At 40.6% G+C, this 25,200-nt stretch overlaps 1 protein-coding gene across 1 annotated transcript; it reads right to left on the minus strand.

Annotated features, from left to right (window-relative positions):
• Positions 1 to 25,034, minus strand: cdk5rap1 (CDK5 regulatory subunit associated protein 1). Its single transcript, XM_088337674.1, has 13 exons — positions 24,725 to 25,034; positions 23,181 to 23,284; positions 23,085 to 23,119; positions 22,897 to 22,997; positions 21,665 to 21,875; positions 18,565 to 18,685; positions 15,924 to 16,154; positions 14,494 to 14,591; positions 14,357 to 14,412; positions 7,678 to 7,808; positions 7,466 to 7,615; positions 4,366 to 4,470; positions 1 to 1,964 (listed from the first exon to the last, which is right to left on the minus strand). The coding sequence occupies exons 1-13, from the start codon at positions 24,999 to 25,001 to the stop codon at positions 1,854 to 1,856; spliced, it is 1,731 nt and encodes a 576-aa protein (XP_088193800.1). The 5' UTR covers positions 25,002 to 25,034; the 3' UTR covers positions 1 to 1,853.
• Between the last annotated feature and the right edge of the window lie 166 nt (positions 25,035 to 25,200).

Below are 25,200 nucleotides of genomic sequence, written 5' to 3' on the forward strand. Positions count from 1 at the left end.
TGAGCAAAAATGCAGCATTTTATTTCAAATTATTTGCGTAAACAGAGAAAGGCTTTTTTTTAAAGAGAAAAAGCAAAATATAAAAGGAGACAAGAAGCATGAAAAATAAGAAGAGAAAAAATGAAAAGAAGGGAAAAAAAAGCAAAAGATAAAACCTAACAAAGGCCAAAATGAAGTGAAAAACAATTACAAATGCAAAAACAAAAGAGAAAAAGAAGTCGAGGCTGTTTTTCATGAATCCTTATTGGTCGGGAGCCATCCGCTGTAACAAGCTCGACAAGCGAGTTGAAGAAAAAGGCTTCCCATTATCATAATGGGGAAGAAATGGAGGGGCCAAAGGTTCCTCTCTGGGAACAAAGGAAGACATGTTTGATGGGGTCCTGCTCCCCACACAACGGAGCTGACCCCGGCAGCCGGTGACGTGGGAGACTTCTAGGTAAGCGGAATGCAAACGAGGGTTTGAATGCTAATTGCGAAAACTCGGGTCGGATCCGTGGACGGGATCTCGAAGGCGCTCCAGCGAGTGGCGGTGTGACCAAAACTCAACGGTAAATTGCTAACCCATTGCTCTTTGTGACTGTAGGGAGGAGTGTTGGACTCGTTTGAGTTGGGAGGGGCAGAGGTGTGTGTGTGAGTGTGTGAGTGAGAGAGAAAACAAAAAAAGCGAGAGACAGAGAGAGAGAGAGAGAACAAAGAGAGAGAGAGAAAGAGAGAAAGCGAAAGTGAGAGAGCGAGAACAAAGAGAGAGAGAGAGCAAAAGCAAGAGAGCGAGAGCGAACAGAGAGCGAAATAGAAAGCTAAAACAAAAAGAGAGAGAGAGAACAAAGAGAGACAGAGCGAGAACAAAAAGAGCGAGAGAGAGAGAGAGCAAAAGCAAGAGAACGAGAGCAAACAAAGAGAGCGAAATACAGAGCTAGAGCAAGAACAAAGAACAGAGAGAGAACAAAGAGAGCAAGAGAACAGCAAAGCACCAGAGTGAGACAGAGACAGAGAGAGCAAAAGCGAGAGAGCGAGAGCGAACAAAGAGAGCAAAATAGAGAGCGAGAGAGACGTTTACAATACGTCACGGATCCTCAGTCAACATCAGAATATAACTACTCATGCCACAGCCGTCAAGCAGTTTGATCGTGATGCATGATAAATGACTTTTTCACTCCATTTTTTTTTTGGTTCAAACTAATATCAATCTCGTTAACATGTCCATACTTTTAAGACTTTTGAAAACGGGATTTGAGACATTTGAATGCTGACCAAGGCCTTATTTCTACGGTCATGAATTCAATGCCATTTAAGACTTTTCAGGGATCAGCGGGAACATTATATATATATATATATATATATATATATTACATATAAATATATATCCCGACACCTCAAAGATGGAGGTTGCGCTGGGCTGAAACGAGCTCATCCAAGAAATCTCCGCCTCTCAAAGTCTGTCAACCGTCTGCTCAAGATAGCGTTTCATGATTTCTTATTTGTACGCGATTGAAATATAAGGATCATTTCTATTTCTCATTTGGTTGTTGTGCCCTTTTCCCTTGGTTTTCTGCTCCCCCTTTTCTTCAATTCCTACCTTTTTTTTATTTTCTTTCAATCCAAACTGCAATTGCCTATTTCTTACTTCCCTTTTCTCCCGCTTTCGTTTGTATTCCCGTTTTTTCAGTTTTCCCTTCTTGTACGAGACGTTCTTTTCTTCATTTGTCTTTTTTATTCTTTATAAATTCCGAAACACCCAAAAGATGAATAGATGCACCTTAGCAAGAATAAAAACTGCCGACAGGAGAGCTGCGATGATTCCGTTCCTCTCTTCCATCGAATAAATAGCCTCGGTGCCCTGAGTAGACTGGAACCTACTCCATTTGGATCCCGAGACGTCGACGACGTTCCGACTCGGCCGAGTCTGGAGGAGATCGGAGGCAAAGCAGTTGCCCTCGTAGAGTCTGGGAGGTAGCCGACACGATCTGCAACACAGACACGATTCTATCTCCATGCATTTTCACCGGGGACGCAACAACTCATCGATGCCATGGTTGATTCAGACTCATTATGGCTTGAGATAAGCCTGGTGGATGCCGCCGAAGCCACTCTCCCTCAGTGTCTGTATATATTTCTCTCTCACTTTCCATTTCTGTTCTTTCTCCTTCTCTTTTTAATCTTGCTATTTCTTTTCTCTCTCCCTCTCATTCTCGGTTTCTTTATTTTTGTCTCTCTTTCTCCACATCTCGTTTTTTTTTCTTTGTCTTTTTCTCTCGTTTATTTTACTCTCTCAGTTTCTTTAGCTCTCTCTATCTGTATCTTCTCTTTCTTCTTTATTTTTCCTCTTTTTTTACTTTCTCCTTCTCCCAGTCTCTTTTTACTCTCGCTAATTCTTTTCTCTCTCCCTCCCGTTCTCTCTTTGTCTCTTTATTTTTGTCCCTCTTTCTCCCCGTCTCGTTTTTTCTTTCTCTGTCTTTTTCCACTCTATTTTACTCTCTCAGTTTCTTGAGCTCTCTATCTTCTCTTTCTTCTGTATTTTTCCCTCTTTTTTTAACTTTCTCTTTCTCTCAGTCTCTTTTTACTCTTGCTATTTCTTTCTCCCTCCCTCTCGTTCTCTTTGTTTCTTGATTTTAATCTCTTTCTACCCGTCTCATTTTTTTCTTTCTGTCTTTTTCCCCTCTATTTTACTCTCTCTTACTTGAGCTCCCTCTATCTATCTTCTCTTTCTTCTTTATTTTTTCCTCGTTTTTACTTTCTCTTTCTCTCAGTCTCTTTACTCTCACTATTTTTCTCCCTCCCTCTCATTCTCTATGTTTCTTTATTTTCGTCTCTCTTTCTTCCTGTCTCATTTTTTTTCTCTGTCTTTCTCCTCTCTATTTTACTCTCAGTTTCTTTAGCTCTCTCTATCTGTATCTTCTCTTTCTTATTCATTTTTTCCTCCCCATCTCTCTTTTTTTCTCTCCCAGTGTCTTTATTTCTCTCTTAATCTGTATTCTTCTCCATTTTTTCATCTCTCTCTCTCTGCTATTTTAGCTGTTCTTTTCTACAATTTTTGTCTCAATAGGGTTTGCTATAAACTGGCATGAATTATGCCGTTCTGCTTGTCTAGAAACACAGAAAGGGCTGTACAGGTATAATTGACTTCGTTACAGAGGACAAAAAAGAAGAAAGCAAGTACTGTTCGTAGTAAAGGCATAAAAATGATGCATATGGATTGCTCCGAAGCGGAGTGCATTCAATCTTTGCAAAACATTCCAAAAGATTCCTAATGACAAAGCGCTTCGGTGCATCATGTTTGAAAATTGACGAAATATTTTTAAAAACAAATAGGAGAAGCTGTTTGGGAGCCAAAAGAGTCGAATCTTCTCAGAGAACCTAGCCAAAAGAGCTAGGTCTAGAAAAAGAGCCATTTCCCAAGTATCACAAAAACAATTTTTTTTTTTTAACTTTCATTTTCTTTAGCGCTTTGTTTTTCCCTCCTTTTTTTCTCTTTTATTCATCGCGCTCGTTTCCCTCTTTATCTCTTTCTTTTTTTATCTTTTCCCTTCGATGTTTTTCCTTTTTAATGTATATTTTTTCATTTCGCTTTCTCTTTCCCTCTCTTTGTCTCATAATTCCTCCCCTCATATCCCTCTCCTTCACTTTTTTTCTTAAACTCTTTAGTCTCGATTTCCCCCCTCACCGTCTTTCCGTTTGTCGCTCTTTTTTTCTTATACCTCTCTTTTCCTTTATCTCTCTCCATCTCCTTTTCTATATTTTTATCTCTCCTGTTTTTTTCAGTTTATTTCTCCTTCTCTATCTGTCTTTTCCTTTTATCGCTCTATCTTTCAATTTCTTTCTCCTTTCTTGATGTCTCATTTTTCCCACTTGTTGGTTCTCACACTCTTGTTTTCCCTCATTCTCTGTTTTTCTATTTTCCTCTCTTGCTCTGTCTCCCAACATCTTTTTACCCCTCACCCTCTTTCCATTTGTTGCCCTTTTTTTCTTATCCCTCTCTTTTCCTTTATCTCTATCCATCTCTATTTCTATTTTTTTTTCTCTCCATTATTTCCCCACTTCTTTTTTCAGTTTATTTCTCCTTCTCTATCTGTCTTTTCCTTTTCACGCTCTATTTTTCAATTTCTTTCTCCTTTCTTGACGTCATACTTTTTTCTCTCTTTTGTTCTCTCTTGTTCTCTCTCATTCTCTCTTTTTCTATTTGTTCTTTTCTTTTCTTCCCTCTCGCTATGTCTTTTTCTATTTCTGTCTCTCGACGTCTCTTTTTTCCCCTCTCTTTGGTCCTCACACTCTTGTTTTCTCTCACTCTCTCTTTTTCTATTTGTTTTTCTCTTATCATCTCTCTCGCTCTGTCTCCGGACATCTCTTTTTTTTACCCCTCAATCTCACCTGGACAAGAACGTAGTGCCCGGCGTGGACGCAGTCTCCGGGGAAGACGACTCTCACGTTCCCGTCCGTCCTTCCGCACATTTCGGCGGCGCTCCTTTTGCTCTCCTAGAGAGAAAAAAAGAGCAAAGCCCGTATTGTCGGCGTCCGGCTTTCCATTAACCCGGCGTCTTCGAAAAGAGTACGCCGTGTTACGCCGTCTGCCGGCTTTACAAATGCAAAGCGGGGGAAAAGGGGAGACCGTTGCCGCTCGAGAATAAAGAAAACGGGAAAATGTCTTATATTTACTGATTAAGGATTTATAATAATCATCTTCAACACAATATGAAAAAAGGGTCCAAAAACTAGAAAAGGATGACAGGTTGAAGCAAAAGGCTAATAAGAAACAAGTCCCCAAAATATAATCAACTATAGATAGCCATATCAATCTGCTGTTTTTCTTTTTAGTTTAGCTTAAAAGTGAAAGAGAGACACTCCAAAATGAGTTGCTTTTCAGGACATTTTTTGTTACTCTTTCAATAATGAATGTTAAAAAATTTACATTGACAAATAAAAAAAAAATATTTCTATTTGTAGCTAAACAGAGACACGAAAGCCGGGGGGAATCGGAGAGGAGGCGGACTTGCTAACACGAGGTGGTGTATCCCTGGATTTTCACAAAGAAAAGTTTTCCATCTGCCGCAGGGATGTCGAATTTTTGGACTGGCGTGACGTCATCCACTTCGCTACAAGCACCCCTAGGGCATCATGTTCATCTGTTAATAAACAACAGGGTAGACTGCTGGAAGTGTGAATTTCCCTACGGGGATGAATAAAGTATCTATCTATCTATCTATCAATTGGGGCAGCATCAGGAGGCAGCGAGATTGTCTGGGGATCAAGAGGTCGCAGGTTTGATTCCCGGCTCCTCTGTGTTATATGTCGAAGTGTCTTTGGGCAAGACACTGAACCCCTGATGCCCCCGAAAGCAGGTAGGCGCCTTGCATGGCTGACGCTGCCATCGATTAGTTAGTGCGTAAAAGGGTGAATGTGTGAAGAACATTGTAAAGCGCTTTGGGAACTCTTCATTGACTTGAAAAGCGCTATAGAAATGCAGAACTTTTACATTGACAGCTCTAGACTTCAAACATCCATCTTCGAGAGTATTTAATCATTTATATAATATTTGTATATATTTTGGGAATTTTTTTTCATTTTGCTCCAGCATGTCTGATGTTTTTTACAGTATATCATTGCCGTATTATTCTTTTTTTTCCCGATGGAAATGACCCGGTGTTGGTATCAATAGGAACGGCTTGAAATAAAAACAAGTGTGTCTACCGTTTCTAAAATTTTTCCTGACATAGATCACAGAATTCTCCGTAGTATGGGAAGATCCTGACGGGCCACTGGGATGAAATCGGCCCCACCAGAGTCTTGTGAACTTGTATCGTTAATTTTATTTTTAATGATAACCCTTTTAAAAACAGTATATAGAAACATGAAGTTAATCCAAATAACTTTTAGATAAATGGTAAATGGTCTGCATTTCTATAGTCCTTTTCAAGTCAACGAAGACCTGCCAAAGTTCTTTACAATGTGCTTCACACTTACCCATTCACACACACACTCACACACCAATAGCGGCCATGCAGCCATGAAAGGTGCCGACCTGCTTATCGGGGGCATTAGGGATTCAGTGTCTTGCCCAAGGACACTTCGACATATAACTCGGAGGAGCCGGTATTCAAACCTGCCACCTCTTGATCCCAAGACGAGCGCTCCACCTCCTGAGTTTTTTTTTATTAATCAAGTTTTTACCACTATGATAATAATAATAATAATACACATTGTCTCTTTAAAAACATTGTGATTTATTTTGCAGTTTACACATGCTAAGAAAAAGAAAAGGCAATATAAGGCCTTTCCAACGAGTTGATAATTAGCTTAATTCTACTGTATTTAGAGAACTTGTAATATAAATGATGGCAAACGCCGCGGTGTGCCTCCCCTGTGCCACGCCTGCACTGCGGTTAGACGGCCGGGTGAGATGTGACTTTGACGAGCGTGGCGTTTTGCAAGGGATTCGAAAATCAGTCTCAGAGCAGGAAAACCCTTTGATGGACACGACTGTCGCTCAAAAGTCGCCCCTTGCAATAACCTCCTGTGGACCCTCGAAGAAGAAGCGGCACCCAATCACAATAGCAGCAGTACTGATATTTAATACCGTCAGGGTGATTTGGTCCGCTTGCTCGCCGCTCCGATACCTTAAAATATTAGGCATCGGAACACAACCTGTTTGTTTAAGTCTTGTCGGATGACGAGCAGATTTTTTGCAGGAAACTCCTGTCTGGTTTAGCATGAGTTGTGGGTTAGATTTGTTTGCCGTGCCTTTCAGAATTAGTCAAGTCCTGTTTATTTGTTTGGCTCTTAATCACAAAAAGTCTCAAAGGACTACACAGATCAAAGACTATTGCAAACTACAGACTATGATAATAATATAATATACTAATGAAATGCGAGTCGATAAGGCTATTTATTAGTGACAAGTATGCGTCATATTATATTGAATGAATGAGAAAAGATAGTTGATTATGATTATAGTAAGAGGAAACAACAATTAAAAGGTTTTTGACGTCGAGTTCCATTTGGCCATTTTTTGAGATTTTTGATGTTTAGGCAGTGTGATCGTTTAGAATTTAACATGGTTGAACATTTGCAGGCAACACGGTAATGAGGTCATGAGTTTAGGAACACTAGAGCCCTCCCTGTGAGGACCTGCATGGAATGGACATTCAGTGAAAGACAAGTTTCACTTGTGTGGGTGCGTAGGAAGAGAACTGATAGGAAGAGCTAACAGAAAGTGTGAGATAAACCACATGGTAAATTTTTAAGTACGAGCGCATTACGACTGACAAACGATTAACAAATGCATTAAAAAATGTTGATTTACAGTTTGGTTAAATTAAACAACAATTTCGCTATCTATGGAAAGAGCGTTTTCAAAAGACAATGAGAAAAAGATTAGTTTAGGATTCAATCATTTACAAGGGCGCACATTTATCATAGATCAAAAATGCACCAATGCACCAAAAATCTGATAAAAAGGCCTCGCAGTACCCACCCCCTCCACCAGGACGATCTGCGTGCTTCCGACGAGGGCGCCGTTGATTTTGGCAGCCTCCTGCCTGAAGAGGGCGACGCATTCCTCCAATCGCCGTTGCTTCACTTCGGCCGGAACGTTGTCTGGAAGCTTGTGGAAGGCGTGAGTTTTCTACGTGGAGGAGCATAAGCGTCAAAATCCGACCGGGAAAACCGATCCGGAGCGTTTCTCACCGTCCTCATGCTGTAGGCAAAGAGGAAGGCCGAATTGTAGCCGACTTCTCGGATGAGGGACAATGTTTGTTGGTGGTCTTCCTCTGTCTCGCCGCAAAATCCGGAAATGAAGTCGCTGCTGAGGCTGACCCCTGAAAATGAAGAACAGATCATCAATAGGGACGTCTGATCATTATGGAACCAAAAATGTCCGATAAGGAGTTACTCATAGCCACACTTTGCTTGTTTGAAAGCATTCGTGTTCCTCATGAGAACCCAGTTTGATTTTCTCCTTTCTCCCTTTTCTAGAGCGTACAAGGCACTGGAGAGCTCATTTTATCAGAAAGATTTGAAGTCAAGGTGGTCCAAGATGCACCAGAGTATTATGAAGCGATAAGCTGAAGAGCACCAATACAGGCGTGCAAGCACACAGACACACTTATAAAAATAGAAAAAGGAGCAATGATACACTGAGCTCACAAAAAGCATTTATCTTCATTGTTGGAAAATATTTGGACCCTGTGCGCAAGTAGCACAACTTGGTCGTGTCCCCTCTCTACCTCTTTTTGAGCAACCAGAGAGCTGGCCAAAACGAGAATCTAAGCATTCCTGTTCTACATTAAAATATATTTGGATTTTCTAAGCGAGTAGTAGCGCAACTTGGTCGTGTCATCTCTCTACCTCTTTATTTTGGGGTTGAGGAACTGAGGAACTCGTCCAAGATGTTATTCCAATCATTAATGATCATCATTAGAATATATTTTGATATTCGATAGTATGAGCAAAACTTGGTCGTGTCACCTCTTTATCCCTTCATTTTGGAGTTGAGGCACCGAAGAGCTGGGCCAGGATATTATTCCAATCATTAATGATCTTCATTTGAATATATTTTGATCTTCGATAGAAGTATAAGCAAAACTTGGTCGTGTCTCCTCTCTACCTCTTTGTAATATGTGCCAGGAACTGTTCTTCACTTCACTAAAATATATTTTGACTTTGTATACAAGTAGTAGCACAATTTGGTCTTGTCTACTCACTGCCTCCATATAATGTTGTTAAGGCACTGGAAAGCTTGGCCAAGGTAATAATCGAAGCATTTATGTTTTTCACTAAAATCTATGTTGTTTTTTACAGAAGTAACACAACTTCTATCCCTTCATAATATGGTTGAGGCACTGCTCTAAAGTTAAGTTTTGGTTTAAAGAAAGTTTTCTTTTTTTAAGGGACAGTGTGTAATATTTATTGTCTCCTAGTGGTACAAAAAACTAATTTGGTAAAAAAAGAATCATTCACTTGAACACTAGGCAAAATACATAAACTACCATACCAATGTTAATTTGTATAAATATTTATCATACATGGTGGAATCCATACAAGGTAGTCGCAGCCATTTTTGTCTGGCATCTTGCTGCTACTCTGTGCGCATTTGGCACTGATTTTCCTCTGCATTAGACAACAGTGCCCTGTAGTGGTCAAATATTACACACTGGGGCTTTGGGGAAAATAAAACATAAAATATATGAACAAAAGAATCAAGAAAATGTACAGGACTGTCTCAGAAAATTAGAATATTGTGATAAAGTTCTTTATTTTCTGTAATGCAATTAAAAAAACAAAAATGTCATACATTCTGGATTCATTACACATCAACTGAACTATTTCAAGCCTTTTATTAATTGAATATTGCTGATTTTGGCTTACAGCTGAAAAAAACTCAAAAATCCTATCTCAAAATATTAGAATACTTCCTCAGACCAAGTAAAAAAATAATTTTATAACAGCAAAACTAAATCAAACATTTGAAAATGTCCATTGATGCACTCAGTACTTGGTTGGGGATCCTTTTGCACGGATTACTGCATCAATCCGGCGTGGCATGGAGGCAATCAGCCTGTGGCATTGCTGAGGTGTTATTGATGCCCAGGATGCTTCGATAGCGGCCTTCAGCTCATTTGCATTTGTAGGTCTGGTGTCTTTCATCTTCTTCTTAACTATACCCCACAAATTCTCGATGGGGTTCAGGTCAGGGGAATTAGCAGGCCAATCAAGGACAGTGATGCCATGGTCAGTGCACCAGTTACTGGTGGTTTTGGCACTGTGGGCAGGTGCCAGATCATGCTGGAAAATGAAATCCTCATCTCCATAGAGCTTTTCAGCAGATGGAAGCATGTAGTGCTCTAAAATCTCTTGGTACACAGTTGCATTTACTCTGGACTTGATGAAACACAGTGGACCAACACCAGCAGCTGACATGGCTCCCCAAACCATTGCTGACTGTGGGAACTTCACACTGGATTTCAAGCAACTTGGATTTTGCTCCTCTCCAGCCTTTCTCCAGACTCTGGCGCCTTGACTTCCAAATGAAATGCAAAACTTGCTTTTGTCTGAAAAGAGGACTTTGGACCACTCTGCAACTGTCCAGTGCTTCTTCTCCATAGCCCAAGTCAGACGCTTCTTCCGTTGTCTTGAGTTCAGAAGTGGCTTGACCATGGGAATACGGCTATTGTAACCCATTTCCCGGACACGTGAACTGTGGCTTTTGATACCTGGACTCCAGCTTCAGCCCACTGTCTTTGAAGCTCCCCCAAATTCTGGAAGTGGCTCTTCTTCACAATTTTGTTAAGGCTGCGGTCATTTCTCTTGGTTGTGCAGCGTTTCCGGCCACATTTTTCCCTTCCAACAGACTTTTTGTGGATATGCTTTGAAACTGCACTCTGTGAACAGCCTGCTCTTTGAGAAATTTCTTTTTGTGTCTTACCCTCCTGATGGAGGGTATCAATGATGGTCTTCTGAACAGCAGTCTTCCCCATACTTGTGATTTAGTTTACTGAACCAAGCTGGGTGTTTTTAAGGCTCAAGAAACCCTCGCAAGGTGTTTCGAGTTAATTAGATGATTCTGGTGATTAGTTGAATAGCCTACTTGTATACTTTTTCATGATATTCTAATATTTTGAGATAGGATTTTTGAGTTTTCTTAAGCTGTAAGCCAAATTCAGCAATATTAAAATAATAAAAGGCTTGAAATAGTTCAGTTGATGTGTAATGAATCCAGAATGTTTGACATTTTTGTTTTTTTAATTGCATTACAGAAAATAAAGAACTTTATCACAATATTCTAATTTTCTGAGACAGTCCTGTAAGTTATACTTGTGTTTTTTTACTTTTTTATCAGTTTTACTTGCGGGTCTTTCTATTCATTTTCTAAATATAGCCTGAGATAAATAGAAAAGCACAATTATGAGGATTTGGTATGACAAAATGGAGGTGTCATATTTGACCCCGATCTGTCCCTTCAAACACACGTGAAGAATATTACTAGAACAGCCTTCTTCCATCCTCGCAGCATTGCTAAAATGCTGTCTCATTCGTCCTATACTTTCTCAGTCGGATGCGAAGATTATAATTCACACGTTTGTTACTTCCCGTCTCAATGACTGTAACGCACTACTCTCGGGTCTCCCGAAGTCCCGCATCAAGAGCCTTCAGCTGGTACCAAATGCTGCAGGGAGGCTTTTAACTAAGACAAGAAAGTTTGATCGCAAGACCCTGATTTGAGCTAACCTGCATTGGCTCCCTGTTAGCTTAAGATGTGATTTTAAGGTTCTGTTGGTCGTATACAAAATCATGCAAGGACTTGCTCCCTCATATCTTTTAGATTTCATTTCCCCCTATGTTCGCTCTGAAAACCCTTGTCTACTAGTGATCCCAAGAGCCAAGATGAGATCCGCAGGTTCGAGAGCGTTCTCCATTCGGGCCCCGGTGCTGTGGAATGCGTTTCCCCCTGAGATTCTATCTGCAACCTCAATGGAAATGTTGAAATCTAGGCTTAAAACACACTTCTATTCTATAGCATATGAATAACCTATATTTTATGTTGACAAAATTAGTGTATTATTTGTTATTGAAACATCCATTGCAGCCTGGTTATCCTAGAAGGGGATTACCTCATGTGCAGTCCCTTCTCAAGGTTTCTTCATTTTTGTTCTTGAGTTTTTCCTTCCCTCGTGTAGGTTTTAGATTAGGGGATGGTGTAACAACAGTCTGTAGTTTGCAATAGTCTGTGGAGCCCTTTGAGAATCTTTGTAATTAAGGGCGTCACAAACAGGACTTGACCTGACATACATAAGATATTCTACATCATTATAGAAAGAAGCCAACTGGTCCTGAAACTCTCAATAGCTGAAGAACCAATTTTGAATGCGAGAGAAGCTTTCTAAAGTTGAATTTTGCGAAGGGAAATAGCAAAGAACGCCATTACACTAATGCATGTCAAATATGGCAGACCGGACTGTTCTCAATTCCTTCTTGCGGAAAGCAAAGAAGGTTCGGTGCAAACATGAAACAAATGAGAAAATGATGCCTTTTAGATGACATTCATGTCAATCCAATGTTCAATCTCAAAATGACAGCAGCGCAATTGACTTCCTATCCAAAGCATTAGCGTTGGCTTTCCAAGAGAGAAGCCCGAAAAGCAAAAATATATTAGACATGAGTGCCTTGCCATATATTTAAAGACCAAATTCCAGCGCTGTTAGGGACGGAGACACAAAAGCCTGCGGGAAGAGGAAAGGGAGCCGGACTCGCTATCTTCGTGAACACCAGGTGGTGTAACCCTGGGCACAGAGATTTCCATCTGCTGCAGGGACGTCCATCTTTTGGCCTAGGGTGTGACATCATCCACTCCGCTGTCGCTAAACTACACCAGAGCACCCCGAGGCCATCCTGTTACTAAACAACATAAGGATACTGCTGGAAGTGTGAATTTCCCTACGGAAATGAAAAAAGTATCTATCTATCTATCTATCTATCTATCTATCTATCTATCTGTTTGGATTTTAATTGCAACATGTCTCAAAGGGCTCCGTACACTACAGACTATAATGACACTATCCCCTGATCTAAAACCCATGTTATGGCAAGGGAAAACTCCTCAGCATGAGGAAAATGAAGAAACCTTGAGAAGGGGCCGCACATGGGGAAATCCCCCTTCTAAGACGAAGAGGCCAAAACAATCGTAAACTATAGAATATTAGTGTGTTTTAAGCTTAGATTGAAACAGTTTCACTGAGGTTGCAGATGGAATCTCAGGGGCCCCAATGGAGAACGCTCTCCAACCTGTGGATTTCTTCGTGGCTCTTGGAGTCAATGTAAGAACAGCATTTTCTGACCGAAGGCTCCGAGCAGGAACCTCGAGGGGAATGAAATTGGCTGCATGCTCAGCTACAAAATGGCCGAACCATTTTTCAGCACATTTCTGTTATTCGATGGTTTGATCAAATCTATGAAATAATAATGGCTGTGTCTCATATCCATACAAGTATACTGCTTAAGAATCGTTTCCTTCCCGCAGTTACTTAAAGTGTGTTGGACTCATTTTGACCATCATTTTTGTCCTCAATAATAGTTTCAAAACAAGGTGCAAGCAAAGTTCTTGAAAACACAATGTCACAAAATACTGCAAACAATTAGAAACCCGTCGTGAGAGAAAGAAGGGAGTGCTTTGCGCTGTGTGCAGAAACATGCCCACCTCTACCGCGCACCCAATTATATTGCTGCATGCTTGGCTGACATTTCTGGTTGTTTGCAGTTTGTTCTGAGGGTTTTTATCATAACACAATTTAGTGCTACCTCTTCCACTCACTCAGATAAAAGTAAGTGTATCCTTCAACCATAATACCTAAATCAATACACGTTAACTCATCATTGTTCAAGTTTGTCAAGGATTTGAGTAGCGTTTAGGGACTTTGTGTATTAAGCGTCTCCTATTGGTAAAAAAACTTCACTGAAAATAACAGTATTGATTTGAATAGTAAGCAAAACACATGAACTATTATACGCGCATGTATTTTTGTAAAGAAATGTGTAAGGCTCTCTTTAATGGGGCTGACGTGATCGTTCACCTACTCGCAAAAACGTGTATATATTAATTTCATTTTCTTTTCATTTGTTCCCATCCCTCATTTTTTCCCTTTTGTTCTTTTTTGTTCCTCTTTTTTCCCCCGCTTATGTTTTCCTTTTGTTTTACCTTTTCAATCTTTTATTTTTTCTACACATCTATTTTTACTTTTCCCCTTTTTTCTTCCTTTTCCCTATTATATATTCCCCTTTCCCTTCCATTTTTGTGTTTTGTATTCATGACTTTTACTTATTTTATCCCTCTTTTCTTATTGTTTATCTTAATTTTCCTTTTCTTCTTTTTCCCCTTTTCTGGTCTCTTTTTTTTACTCTTTTCTTCATTTTTCCTATTCTATTTTTTTCCTTCCTTTTTTGTTCTCCTTTTTCCAATTTTTCTATAATTTTGTTTTCCTGTTTTTTTGTACTTTTTCCAGTTTCTCAATATTTCCTTCTTTTTTATCTTTTCCTGCTTATTTTTCTTAATATCTTCACCATTTTTCCTGTTTTTTCCTCCTTGTCCATTTTTCTCTTTTTCCCTTTTTTTATTTCCTTTTTTCTCGGTTTCGTTTATTATCCCCTTTCCTGCTTTTTCTTTCCTTTTGTTTCTTTATTTTCCCTTTCTGTTTCCTCTTTTTCTCTAGTTTTCTTTTATTATCACCCTTTTCCTCCTGTATTTTCCTTTTGTAATTTTTTTTCCTTTCAGCTTACGGCCTATCTTTTTGGACCACTCTATGACAAAATCCTCGGGGCTTAAGTTCAACTTTTGCGGCGAACCTCTTTTTCGACCGAGGACGGCGTCACTCACCCGGAATAATATTCCTGATGTTCTGCACCAGTTCAAGGTACGACTCCCTCGTATACCTGAAACGAAGAATAAGTGTCTTTATGAACTCGCGGGAAGTCTGATTTTCTTGAGCATGAAGTCGGAGTTTGCGTCCTCACCCGCGGCGCATGGCCTTCAGGACCCGCGTGCTCCCGCTCTGAGCCGGAAGATGGATCTGCTTGCAAATGTTTGGCCTCTCTGCTATCAAATGCAAAACCTTTGGGAAAAAAAGACCCCCAAAAAGTTTGGATTTTGTCCGTGAATTAACATCTGGTGCAGATTTAGACCCCAGAAGACCTAGGAGCTAAATCTACTCTGGTTTCTGATAAACTACAGCCCCTTTTTATCCTCCAAAAACGGGCAATTAGAACCATACACAGGGTAGGATATCGAGATCATACTTATATTTTATTCCTGCAGTCCAAATGATTAAAATTGGATGATTTCGTCAAATTTGTCACTGCGCAACTGCTATTTAAGGTCAACAAAAACATAGTGCCAGAAAACATCCATAAATGATTCATTCGGGAAGAGGGAAATTATAATTTAAGGGGCTGTCGTAAATTCATAATCCCAAAGGTGAGAACCACCAGGGAAAGTATGTGTGCGTCTGTGTGCGGAGTCAAACTTTGGAACAATTTACAAGACGAGATCAAACAATATCCAACTATTCACGTGTTCAAATTTAAATCCAAAAAAACATTACTGGCGGAATACCGAGATGAAAAAAATGGGGTATGAGTGATACGAGAGATTGGGAATAGTGCGTCTACAACTATGGTTAACTTTGTGTTATTGTTGCTATTGTTATATCACAACTGTTATTATTATTATTGTTGTTATATCATTGGTGTATTTCATAGGGAAGATGAAGGGGTAGCGAAAATTAGCATCTGCTTCTTGCTACCCCTTTTCGAACAAGTTATGTAACATTATTTTGTTGTTGAGTGTTGTTTTCATTCCATTTTCATTAGGGCGGCAGTAGCTCAGGAGGTAGAGCGATCGTTTTAGGATTAAGGGATCCCAGTTCGAATCCCGGCTTCTCCGTGTTACATGTCGAAGTGTCCTTGGGTAAGACACTGAACCCCTAATGCCCCAATTAGAAGGTTTGCGCTTTACATGGCTGCACGGCCTCTATTGGGAAATGTGAAACACATTGTAAAGCGCTTTGGAAAGTCTTCATTGACTTGAAAAGCGCTATATAAATGCACATCATTTCATTTCATTCATTCAAAAAAAACTCGGTTGAATCTAAAAATAAACATCTAGCGAAAATTCAGCCTTTTACATCAGATTTTAGTCTGGTTTCTTATAGACTTGCTCAAGTCAGATAATTGAAATCTCGTCCAAATTTAGCCCCCAAAAAGACGTCTTTTAGAGAGTAGATTTTAAGCTAAATCTGCTGTAGTTTGAAAATAGGACATTTAAATTCCAAGGATTTCAAAGCCCTGTACGAACCCTTCAGATTTCTCTGTTATCGGTGCGATATTGATCCTGCATCCGCAATATAAAGCGAGTTTTGGTTTCCGATTTCGATTCGGCGACCAACCTCGTCGGGAAAGTCTTTGGGATGAGGCGAAGTGAATCGGATCCTCATGTCGGGATCGACCCTAGACACTCGATCCAGCAGGTCGGCGAAGCGCATCCCGCCCGCTTTGGGTCGGTACACGGTCTGGAAGCCGCGACTCAGATTGGTGGGGACGGCGCCCGAAAACTGCTCTTCTGAAGTGTCTCGGTAGCTGTTTACGTTCTGACCCAGAAGTGTCACCTCCTTCACGCCCTGTAGAGGGAGACAAATCGCATCGTTAAGAGACTCATTTTATTCCACATATGAAACAAATCACTAGGAATTCTTTTTAAAGCTTCGGAAGATAACCAAAGTACATACATTTTTTCTCTCAGGAAAACAGGGAGGTATGAATGCATGCCTTTATCTCTTTTTAAACCATTATAATTCCCTTCTCTCCGGATTCCCCCCCAAAAAAGTGAAGAGTAATTTGTTCATATTTAAAAATATATATAAACTTTTTACCTCCTTTTATTAAACAATTGTAATTCCCTGATCTCCATATTCCCCAAAAAGAATGTCACAAGTGATACCGTCATATTTAGAAAAACATCATATAGCATGAGTCAACCCATATTTCTCTAGTACAAACACTGAGGTGTCAATGCATTTATCTCCTCTTTAGATTATTGTAATTCATTGCTCTCTGGACTCCACAAAAAGAAGACGATTGTATTTCCCTGCTCTCTGGACTCCCCCAAAACAATATCACAAGCATTTGTTTTGATCATTGACAATAAGATAGCAAGAGTATGCCCATTGATCTTTCCGGCAACCAGATTCTGATGCATGCTTTCATCTCTCTCATTGAGATGATTGTAATTCCTTGCTCTCCGGACTCAATGAAAAAGGATTGTAGTACCCTGCTCTACAGATTTCCATGAATGAAATCACAAGCGATTGTTTTTAATCAATAAAACAACATAGCCGGACACTGCAACAAAGATGCCAATGCATGCATTTTCTTCTCCTGCTTAGATTATTATAATTCCTTGCTCTCCAGATTCCCCCAAAAGAAGGTATTAAACTATAGCTTTTTTCAAATATTTGACGAGAAAAGCCAGACTCTGCCCATTTCAATTCAATCCAAAATGTAATTGTATAGCACTTTTCACAAACTGAAATGCGACTCAAAGTGCTTGATAGAAAAATATCTAGAAAACCTCTAGAAACTTAAGGGCTGGTGTCTTTATTTGATATTAGGATCTTTATTATAAGTGTATCAGCAGGATGCTCCCTCAAGCAAACACACGCTAAACCTTTGATCTCCTTCGCTAGAGATCATTCAAATTCCCTTCTCTCCAGATTACCTGAAAAGAGTGTCCTGAGCGACCGTTTAGTATAATTTGCTGAAAATAGGCAGACAGTGGCCATTTCTCTCGGGAAAACACGGGAATTCTGATGCATGCTTTGAGCTTCTCTCCTTTGGATTATTGCAATTCCTTGCTCTCTGAACTCCCCGAAATATGACAAGCCTGTCTGAAAAACGTTATACAGTAATCTCTGGCTACAACATCGTTTACTTTTTATGGTTTTGCTGATTCACAGATTTGCAATGTGCATCATGTTCTGCATTCTGATCGTCTCCCTGCTGATTTTTTGAGAGTCCAGTATATATTTGTTAAAATAATGAAAAACGTGCGGACAGTACTTTTCTTTTTAACTTTCCTAAATCTGCTTAAAACAGTCTCCTCTTTTTAGTGCACTATGCTTTTATCATTTCTTTTTGTTTTCAGTCACTTTTCTATATTCTGTGTACATTGGCCTTGTGTGTCCTAAAGTATTATTATTATTGCCAAGTCATTTGTTTGGCCCTTAATCACAAAGAGTCTCAAAGGGCTGCATTGACCACAAATTATTGCAAACCAGACTATTATGACACCATCCCCTGATCTAAAACCTACACGAGAGCAAGGAAAAAAATCAAAAACCTCAAGTCAAGTCCTGTTTATTTGTTTGGCCCTTAATCACAAAGAGTCTCAAAGGGCTGCACAGACCACAGATTATTGCAAACCACAGGCTATTATGACACCATCCCCTGATCTAAAACCTACATGAGGGCAAGGAAAAACTCAAAAACGTCAAGTCAAGTCATGTTTATTTACATAGCCCTTAATCACAAAGAGGCTCAAAGAGCTGCACAGACCACAGATTATTGCAAACCAGACTATTATGACACTATCCCCTAATCTAAAACCTACATGAGGGCAAGGAAAAACTCAAAAACCTCAAGTCAAGTCCTGTTTATTTGTTTGGCCCTTAATCAAAAGAGTCTCTAAGGGCTGCACAGACCACAGATTATTGCAAACCACAGGCTATTATGACACCATCCCCTGATCTAAAACCCACATGAGTGCAAGGAAAAATTGTCATTTGTAAAATGAATGCTCACCCTTGTAAAAAAGCTTTGTTATTCGGTTTCAGTATAGAACATAATTGTATTAAAGTTCAAAAAAAGAAAAGTTATGACTTCCTGGATTTCGCCAATTGCGGGTTCTTTTTGAAACGAAAGCCTGATGATACGCAGGAGATTAATGTATAAATACATTTTAATTTGAAGACATGTGACGAGGTACCGGAGGGCACCAGACCCGTATCGCTCTCGGACGCGGTTCCGACTCACCTGGTCCGAGAGGATCCGGACTTCTTGGATGACGGAGCTGGCGGGTCGACTCCTCTCCCGGCCTCGGACGAAGGGAACGATGCAATAAGTGCACATGTTGTCGCACCCTCGCATGATGGACCTGCACAAAATATCCTCATTTGCAAGTTTTTAAAACCACACGCTGGATTATATCTTCTTCTAAACATTGACCATTCTTAGGTCATGAAAAGCCTCATACTGTATGAGTGGTTAGCGCGTGTGCGGCACAGTTCTAAGGTCTTGGGAACCTCCTGCGTGGGTTCAAATCCAGCTAACGGACTTCCTGTGCAGAGTTTGTATGTTCTCCCCGTGGTTGCGTGGGTTTCCTTCGGGCACTCCGGTTTGCTCCCACATTCCAAAGACATGCATTTCAGGTGGATTGCCCAGTCCAAATTGTCCCTAGGTGTGAATGAGCGAGCGAGTTGTCTGTCCCTGTGTGTCCTGCGATTGGCTGGCAACCAGTTCAGGGTGTCCCCTGCCCACTGCCCGATGATTGCTGGGATGGGCTCCAGCACCCCCGCGACCCTACTGAGGATAAGCGGTGCAGCTAATGAGATGAGATATTTGTCCATTGATGATTGGAATATATCACTGATCACAATTGCATATTATTGGATGCAACAGGAATCAAACCTAAATAGCAGCAGAACGCGCGCTGGACCCTATCCACTATATAAAACCAGGGATACAGATGACGCATGAAAAGTCATCGGGTTTTATCTTGAAGGGGCCGTACACCTTTTTAATGGCCAAATTCAAGGCCAATTTTCCAATTTTTTTCAGTACTTTCAAAGGAGGAAATCCAGCGCTGATCAAAATGATCCTGTAAAATTGATGTTGACATTTTTTTTCACGGGATTTGTGTCTTAATTGGTTAAAAACTAATTGAGAATATATATATTTTTTTTGCATTTCATCATTTATTTGTAGCACCAAGTTTATATTTTCCATCGTTATTTTTTTTTTGCTTTTTCAGGGATTCCTTTGTTGGACTTTGAATCTGTTCATTGTGTAAAAAGTTACTATTTTAACTGATATTTTACGTGTTTTGCTGGGGTCCCCTGCAAAACCTATGGAATAACAAACTACAAAATAATTTGGTGCATAATGTTTAATTATTACTGATAATATATTGTGAGAAAATATATAGATGTTATTCTCCCAAGAGCCAAGAAGAGATCCGCACGTACAAGTGCATTCTCCATTCGTGCCCCGGTGCTGTGGAATGCTCTTCCCCCTGAGATTGGATCTGCAACCTCAGTGCAAAGGTTTAAGTCTAAGCTTAAAACACACTTCTACTCTATAGCATAGAAATAACCTAGTTTATGTTGACAATATCTGTGTATTATTTGCCCTCATGTAGGTTTTAGATCAAGGGATGGTGCCATAATAGTCTGTAATTTGCAATTATTTGTGGTCTGTGCAGCCCTTTGAGACTCTTTGTGATTAAGGGCCAAACAAATAAACATGACTTGACTTGGGAGTTGTTTGGGGGCTAAAACTAAAGAGATTGTTTTCTAAATAGAGCTGTCCTCTTGGGTGCAACCAGTAGGAGGCGGTGACACTTCACATGACAACGCCGTAAAGACAGGCCACCAGAGCAAGTGTGTCTGCGCCATTTTCACACACTTTAATCTTTACTTTTTCTTATTTTTTTGCTAGGTCTAGAGTCAGACTGCCAAGAAACATGGCAACAATTTCAAGCGTTTTTAAGCACTTTGCCCAAAATTCAGGCATGTTCCTGACCTTCGGAACACAACATTCAAATTCGAGCATTTTTAAGTATTTCAAGGGCCCTGACTAACCCCGTACTAAAAGTGCGCTAACGAGACAAGTCCTTTTCACGTGTCATCTATAACACAAGTGGTTTAATGATTTTTCGATTTCCGTTTCATCTGATGTATCCAAAACGCATCGACTGATCAAAATTTGCACCATTATGGTAAACACATTCTCAATTTTTTTCTGCATAGAAGGCGAACATTCCAACTTCTGCCAACTTTGGGTGCACCTTAAAGATCCTTTCGCTTGTTTGTTAAAATTGGAGCCTGGAGACAAAAGCTAGGGCGAGAAGATGTGTCTACAAGACAATGTGCTAAGTGTTTAGCTTTGTATGATAAACATGGATAACTTTCACCTTACTTATAATATCCTATGTCACAGTCCCAGGTACAGGAGGAACAAGAGACTGAGGAAATATGTGTTTGGGTGTCAGAATCAGAGAAAAAACCTTTGTGGTCTTGAATTGAAATTTTACAGGATCCTAGCGGAAACTCCTGAACAGGGAAGAGAGTGTTGTGCTTAAATGCAGAAAAGCGAAAAGATTGGACCGAGGCACTTGACAAAACCCCCAGGTTTGCAGGTTGCATATTCATATTCAGTAAAGAAACTTTACATTTTTAATTGCTGCTATTGAGTCTATTTGACTTATTAAAGCGGCAAAATATCTTTTTTTTTTAAGTTTCGGCTAACTTTTAGCGTGTAGCCTAATAGCCATCGTTAGCTTTGTAAACACTGCGTCCGGTTGGTTCGACAAGCCCACATTGCTAACAAACTTTAGGCACACAATTTTAGTCATTTATTAGATACATTTAATTATCATTTATATTGGGTTTTTTTGGGGGGGGGAGAAGCACCTCTTGGTGGCATTTAAGCTAGACGCTAACAGTTAGCCAAAGCTAAGAATATAACAAGATATTTTGCCGATAGAGTAAAATGGCCTTGATGTGTGTCTAAACGTTTAATTTCTCTTACCTGATATGAAGTGTGCGCTGCAAACCCCAGCGTTTTTGATGAGTGCCTCAGTCCAATCTTTTTGCTTGAATGCGTTGAAGCACAACTCTCTTCTTAGATCAGGAATGTCAGCTGGGTTGTTGTTAAAATTTACAATCGTTCATGTTTTTTCTACGATTCTGGCAAACAAACACAGAACATGACGACAACTTTCTTTTTATCTTCCTTCTGACCAGGGCAAGTATTATTTTGCCACAGGGACTATGGTCCGAAAAATACGGTAACGACGGATTTTAAGTAACGTCCCCATCAGCCCGTACCAAAAATATCATGAAAACGATCGTACACAAAGGCGCTGTGTCCGCGAGGGGATCGGTGGACGGGCATGACGTCGGCGTAGGTTTCCTCCAATGAGAGGAGGACGTTGCTGGCCTGCTGACCTCCGTGGGCCACGCTCAGAAGTCGGGGGAGGTCCCGGTAAGCGTCCGGGCCCGCCAGGACGTCCACGAGTTTCTCTCGTTCCAAAAGTTTCGTTTTTAGTCTCTCCGCCATGCAGCCTACAAAGCAGGAAGACAAGACAAATGTGAACACACTGCATTTAAACGTTGCTCATCTTAACTGAATAGCCCGATTGGATTCACCGAAATCAAGCCAATTTTGTGCTCGTTAATCAGAATCTGCGAATGGAGACAATGCAGCCACACGTTGTCCCTCATACAAAGGGCGTTTCACTGTCTTTATTCATGTATAAAAAAATAATAACTCCGTTTGCGAGGGGCAGCCTTTCCAGCAGCTCCGTGTTATTTCGCTCGTTTTGTAATTTATTGTTTTAAGTGTCTGCTTCTATCTTCGGTGTACATGGGTTTTAACGCACAAAAATGCGTTTATTCAAGAAATCAACTCCTTGCCCTGCAAAAGTCTCGTGCCGGCGTGATGAGGAGGCCCTATTGTGGATGCAGAGCCGGGGCTAGCTAAGCGGCTAGCGGCGTTATAAGTCTTTGGTACTGTCCGTAATCATGGTAAATGTCAACTCTCTACCAAATAAGACCGACAAACTGGCTGTGCTGGTGTAAAACATCAAAGCGTACAGGGAGTGCTGTTTGCTGTGTTTTACGGAAACGTGGCTCACATCTAGCATCCCGGATGCTAACGTGGAGCTACCCGGCTTCAGCGCTGTTAGGGTAGACAGAGACACAAAAGCCTGTGGGAAGCGGAGAGGACTCGCTATCTACGTGAACAGGATGTGGTGTAACCCTGGGCACAAAGATTTCCATCTGCTGCAGGGACGTCGAACTTTTGGCCTGGCCTGTGACGTCATCCACTCTGCTGTTGCTGAACTACAACACAGCACCCTGAGGCCATCCTGTTAATCTGTTAATAAACAACAAAAGGATACTGCTGGAAGTGTGAATTTCCCTACAGGGATGAATAAAGTATCTATCTAGTGAGAATGACCCAAATGTTACTAGGATAAAAATGTCATTTACCGTATCTAAGTATTTCTGATGCTTACTCGTTTAAAAAATGAATGATCAGCTGGGTGGAGTATCAGTCTAAGAAAAGAAACGCACACAGTACCCAAGATGCCGATTTTCATGGGCGTGGGACTTCTCCGCCGCTTGATTTTCATGGCTGTCAGTGCTTGGAGTCGTTTCCAGATGGTTTGTTCTGCCTTTTCCCTGGAGTACAAAATTCAACTTCAGTCAACAGAAGCTTTCATTCATTTGTTTTTGTTTCCGATACTGTTATGGTTCAAGGATGAACACCTGATGGAGCAGGTCACGAGAAGTACGACGTCTGCCTGCGGAGAACACGACACGTGAACGTCAATACCTAAGACAATTTGAAACGGAACCCTTCACCTCTTGCAAATGTTGCGTGCGTCGATAGCCGTTCTTCTGGAGGATGGACCAGGCGATATCTGTGTCGTTGACGTTCATTTGACAGCCATACGTTTCAAAATACACTGGAAGAAACAACAGAAATGCTAAATGGTCTGCATTCATGTAGTAGATTAGAGGCGTTCCGCAGGGCTCAGTACTTGGTCCCCTTCTTTTCAGCATTTATATGCTTCCTTTAGGTGATATTATTTGCAAGTATAATATCGGTTTTTATTGCTATGCAGAAAGCGTCCCAAAAAGCAAAAACGGGTTCAAAACATATCAAACAGAAGCCAATATTCTTTCCTCGCCCTAATGTAGGTTTTAAATCAGGGGATGGTGTCATAATACTGTATAGACTGTGGTTTGCAATAAGCTGCGGTCTGTGCAGCCCTTTGAGACTCTTTGTGATTAAGGGGCGAACAAATAAACATGACCCGACTTGGGAGCTGTTTGGGGGCTGAGACTAAAGAGATTGTTTTCTAAATAGAACTGTACTCTTGGGTGCGACCAGTAGGAGGCGGTGACACTTCACATGACAACGCCGTAAAGACAAGCCACCAGAGCAAGTGTGTCTGCGCCATTTTCACACACTTTAATCTTTACTTTTTCTTAATGTTTTGCTTGGTCTAGAGTCAGACTGCCATGAAACATGGCAATGGCAACAATTTCAAGCGTTTTAAGCACTTTGGCCAAAATTCCGACATGTTCCTGACCTTTAAAACACAACATTCAAATTCAAGCATTTTTATTTATATAGTACATTAAAGGCGTTCTGCAGGGCTCAGTACTTGGTCCCCTTCTTTTCAGCATTTATATGATTCGCAAAAACTGGTTCAAAACATACCAAACAGAATCCAATGTTGTCTTCATTTGGTTGAAAAAACATATTTGGAAGACGTTAAAGAGACGTTTGTGGGCCGTTGTTCGTGTTCAGTTGACTAGGTGAAAAAAAATAAAATAAAATGTCTACAATGTCCATTTTCGAAACCTCCAAAACAAAAACAAAAAAACTTGAGACATTTTGGGACTATGTCCGAAACAGACTGTCGTCTAAAAGACGTCAGGTGTAGGACGGGACATCTCTACCAAATAATCTAAAAAGAAACTTGATATTTTTTTTTCTGTTGCAACTTCCCAGCTCGAAATTTGTAGAAAAAAAATCAAGATGGTCGTCTCTGTCTGGATTTTGTTGAAAAGTGTTGAAAAAAAAAAAAAGGATTTTAGTAGCCGTTGAAAAGACGGCCTTTCGGGGGTAACAAACGGATCACATTCAATGCCGGAGTGTCAAAGCGGAAGAACGGGATATTTCAAAACCAAACTCATACCATTTTTCACTACAATTACTTTTATATTTAATGGTCTGAAAACACACGGTGGGGCAGTGGTTAGCGCGTGGGCGGCACAATTCTGAGGTCATGAGGTCGAACCCCCTGTGTGGAGATTGCATGTTCTCCCCGTGCATGCGTGGGTTCCCTCCGGGCACTCCGGTTTCATTCAAAGGAAGTTGAAAGATTTGAATTTACCTTTCCGAGAGTTGCCGAAATCCAAATCTGCAGATACACGTTCCAGTTGCTCGTCTCCGTCTGAAGGAGAAGCACTTTTATCGAGTCCTCGAATGAAATCCTGCAAGTTGGGGCCAGAATCGAATCGAGTCTTGAAATGATTCGCCTTGGCAAGTTTTTCACTCGTCGCAGTGCTGCACAATCTGATTTTGGAGCATCTGAGAGGAAAATAAAATCTGGGGGGGCAAAAACACCGGGATGAATTTAAAAGTTGGTGAATACTCGGAGAGGGCAACATTGTTGCGGCAGGTGTTGCTTCCGGGTTATGCGCAGGCGCATGCGCAGATAGCGCTTGTGGAGTGACTTCTTTGGTCGTGTAGAAACGGGCGCATGCGTACTTGCCGTCGTTTGCGTCAAATGAATCAAACATTATTTCGAACATGAGCAACCAAAATAAAACAAGTAAAAAAACAACCACAATGTTCACATAACATGTC

Source organism: Urocampus carinirostris, chromosome 6 (assembly GCF_059441175.1).
Source record: "Urocampus carinirostris isolate Australia breed hairy pipefish chromosome 6, RoL_Ucar_1.0, whole genome shotgun sequence".
In the NCBI taxonomy this organism is placed as follows: domain Eukaryota; kingdom Metazoa; phylum Chordata; class Actinopteri; order Syngnathiformes; family Syngnathidae; genus Urocampus; species Urocampus carinirostris.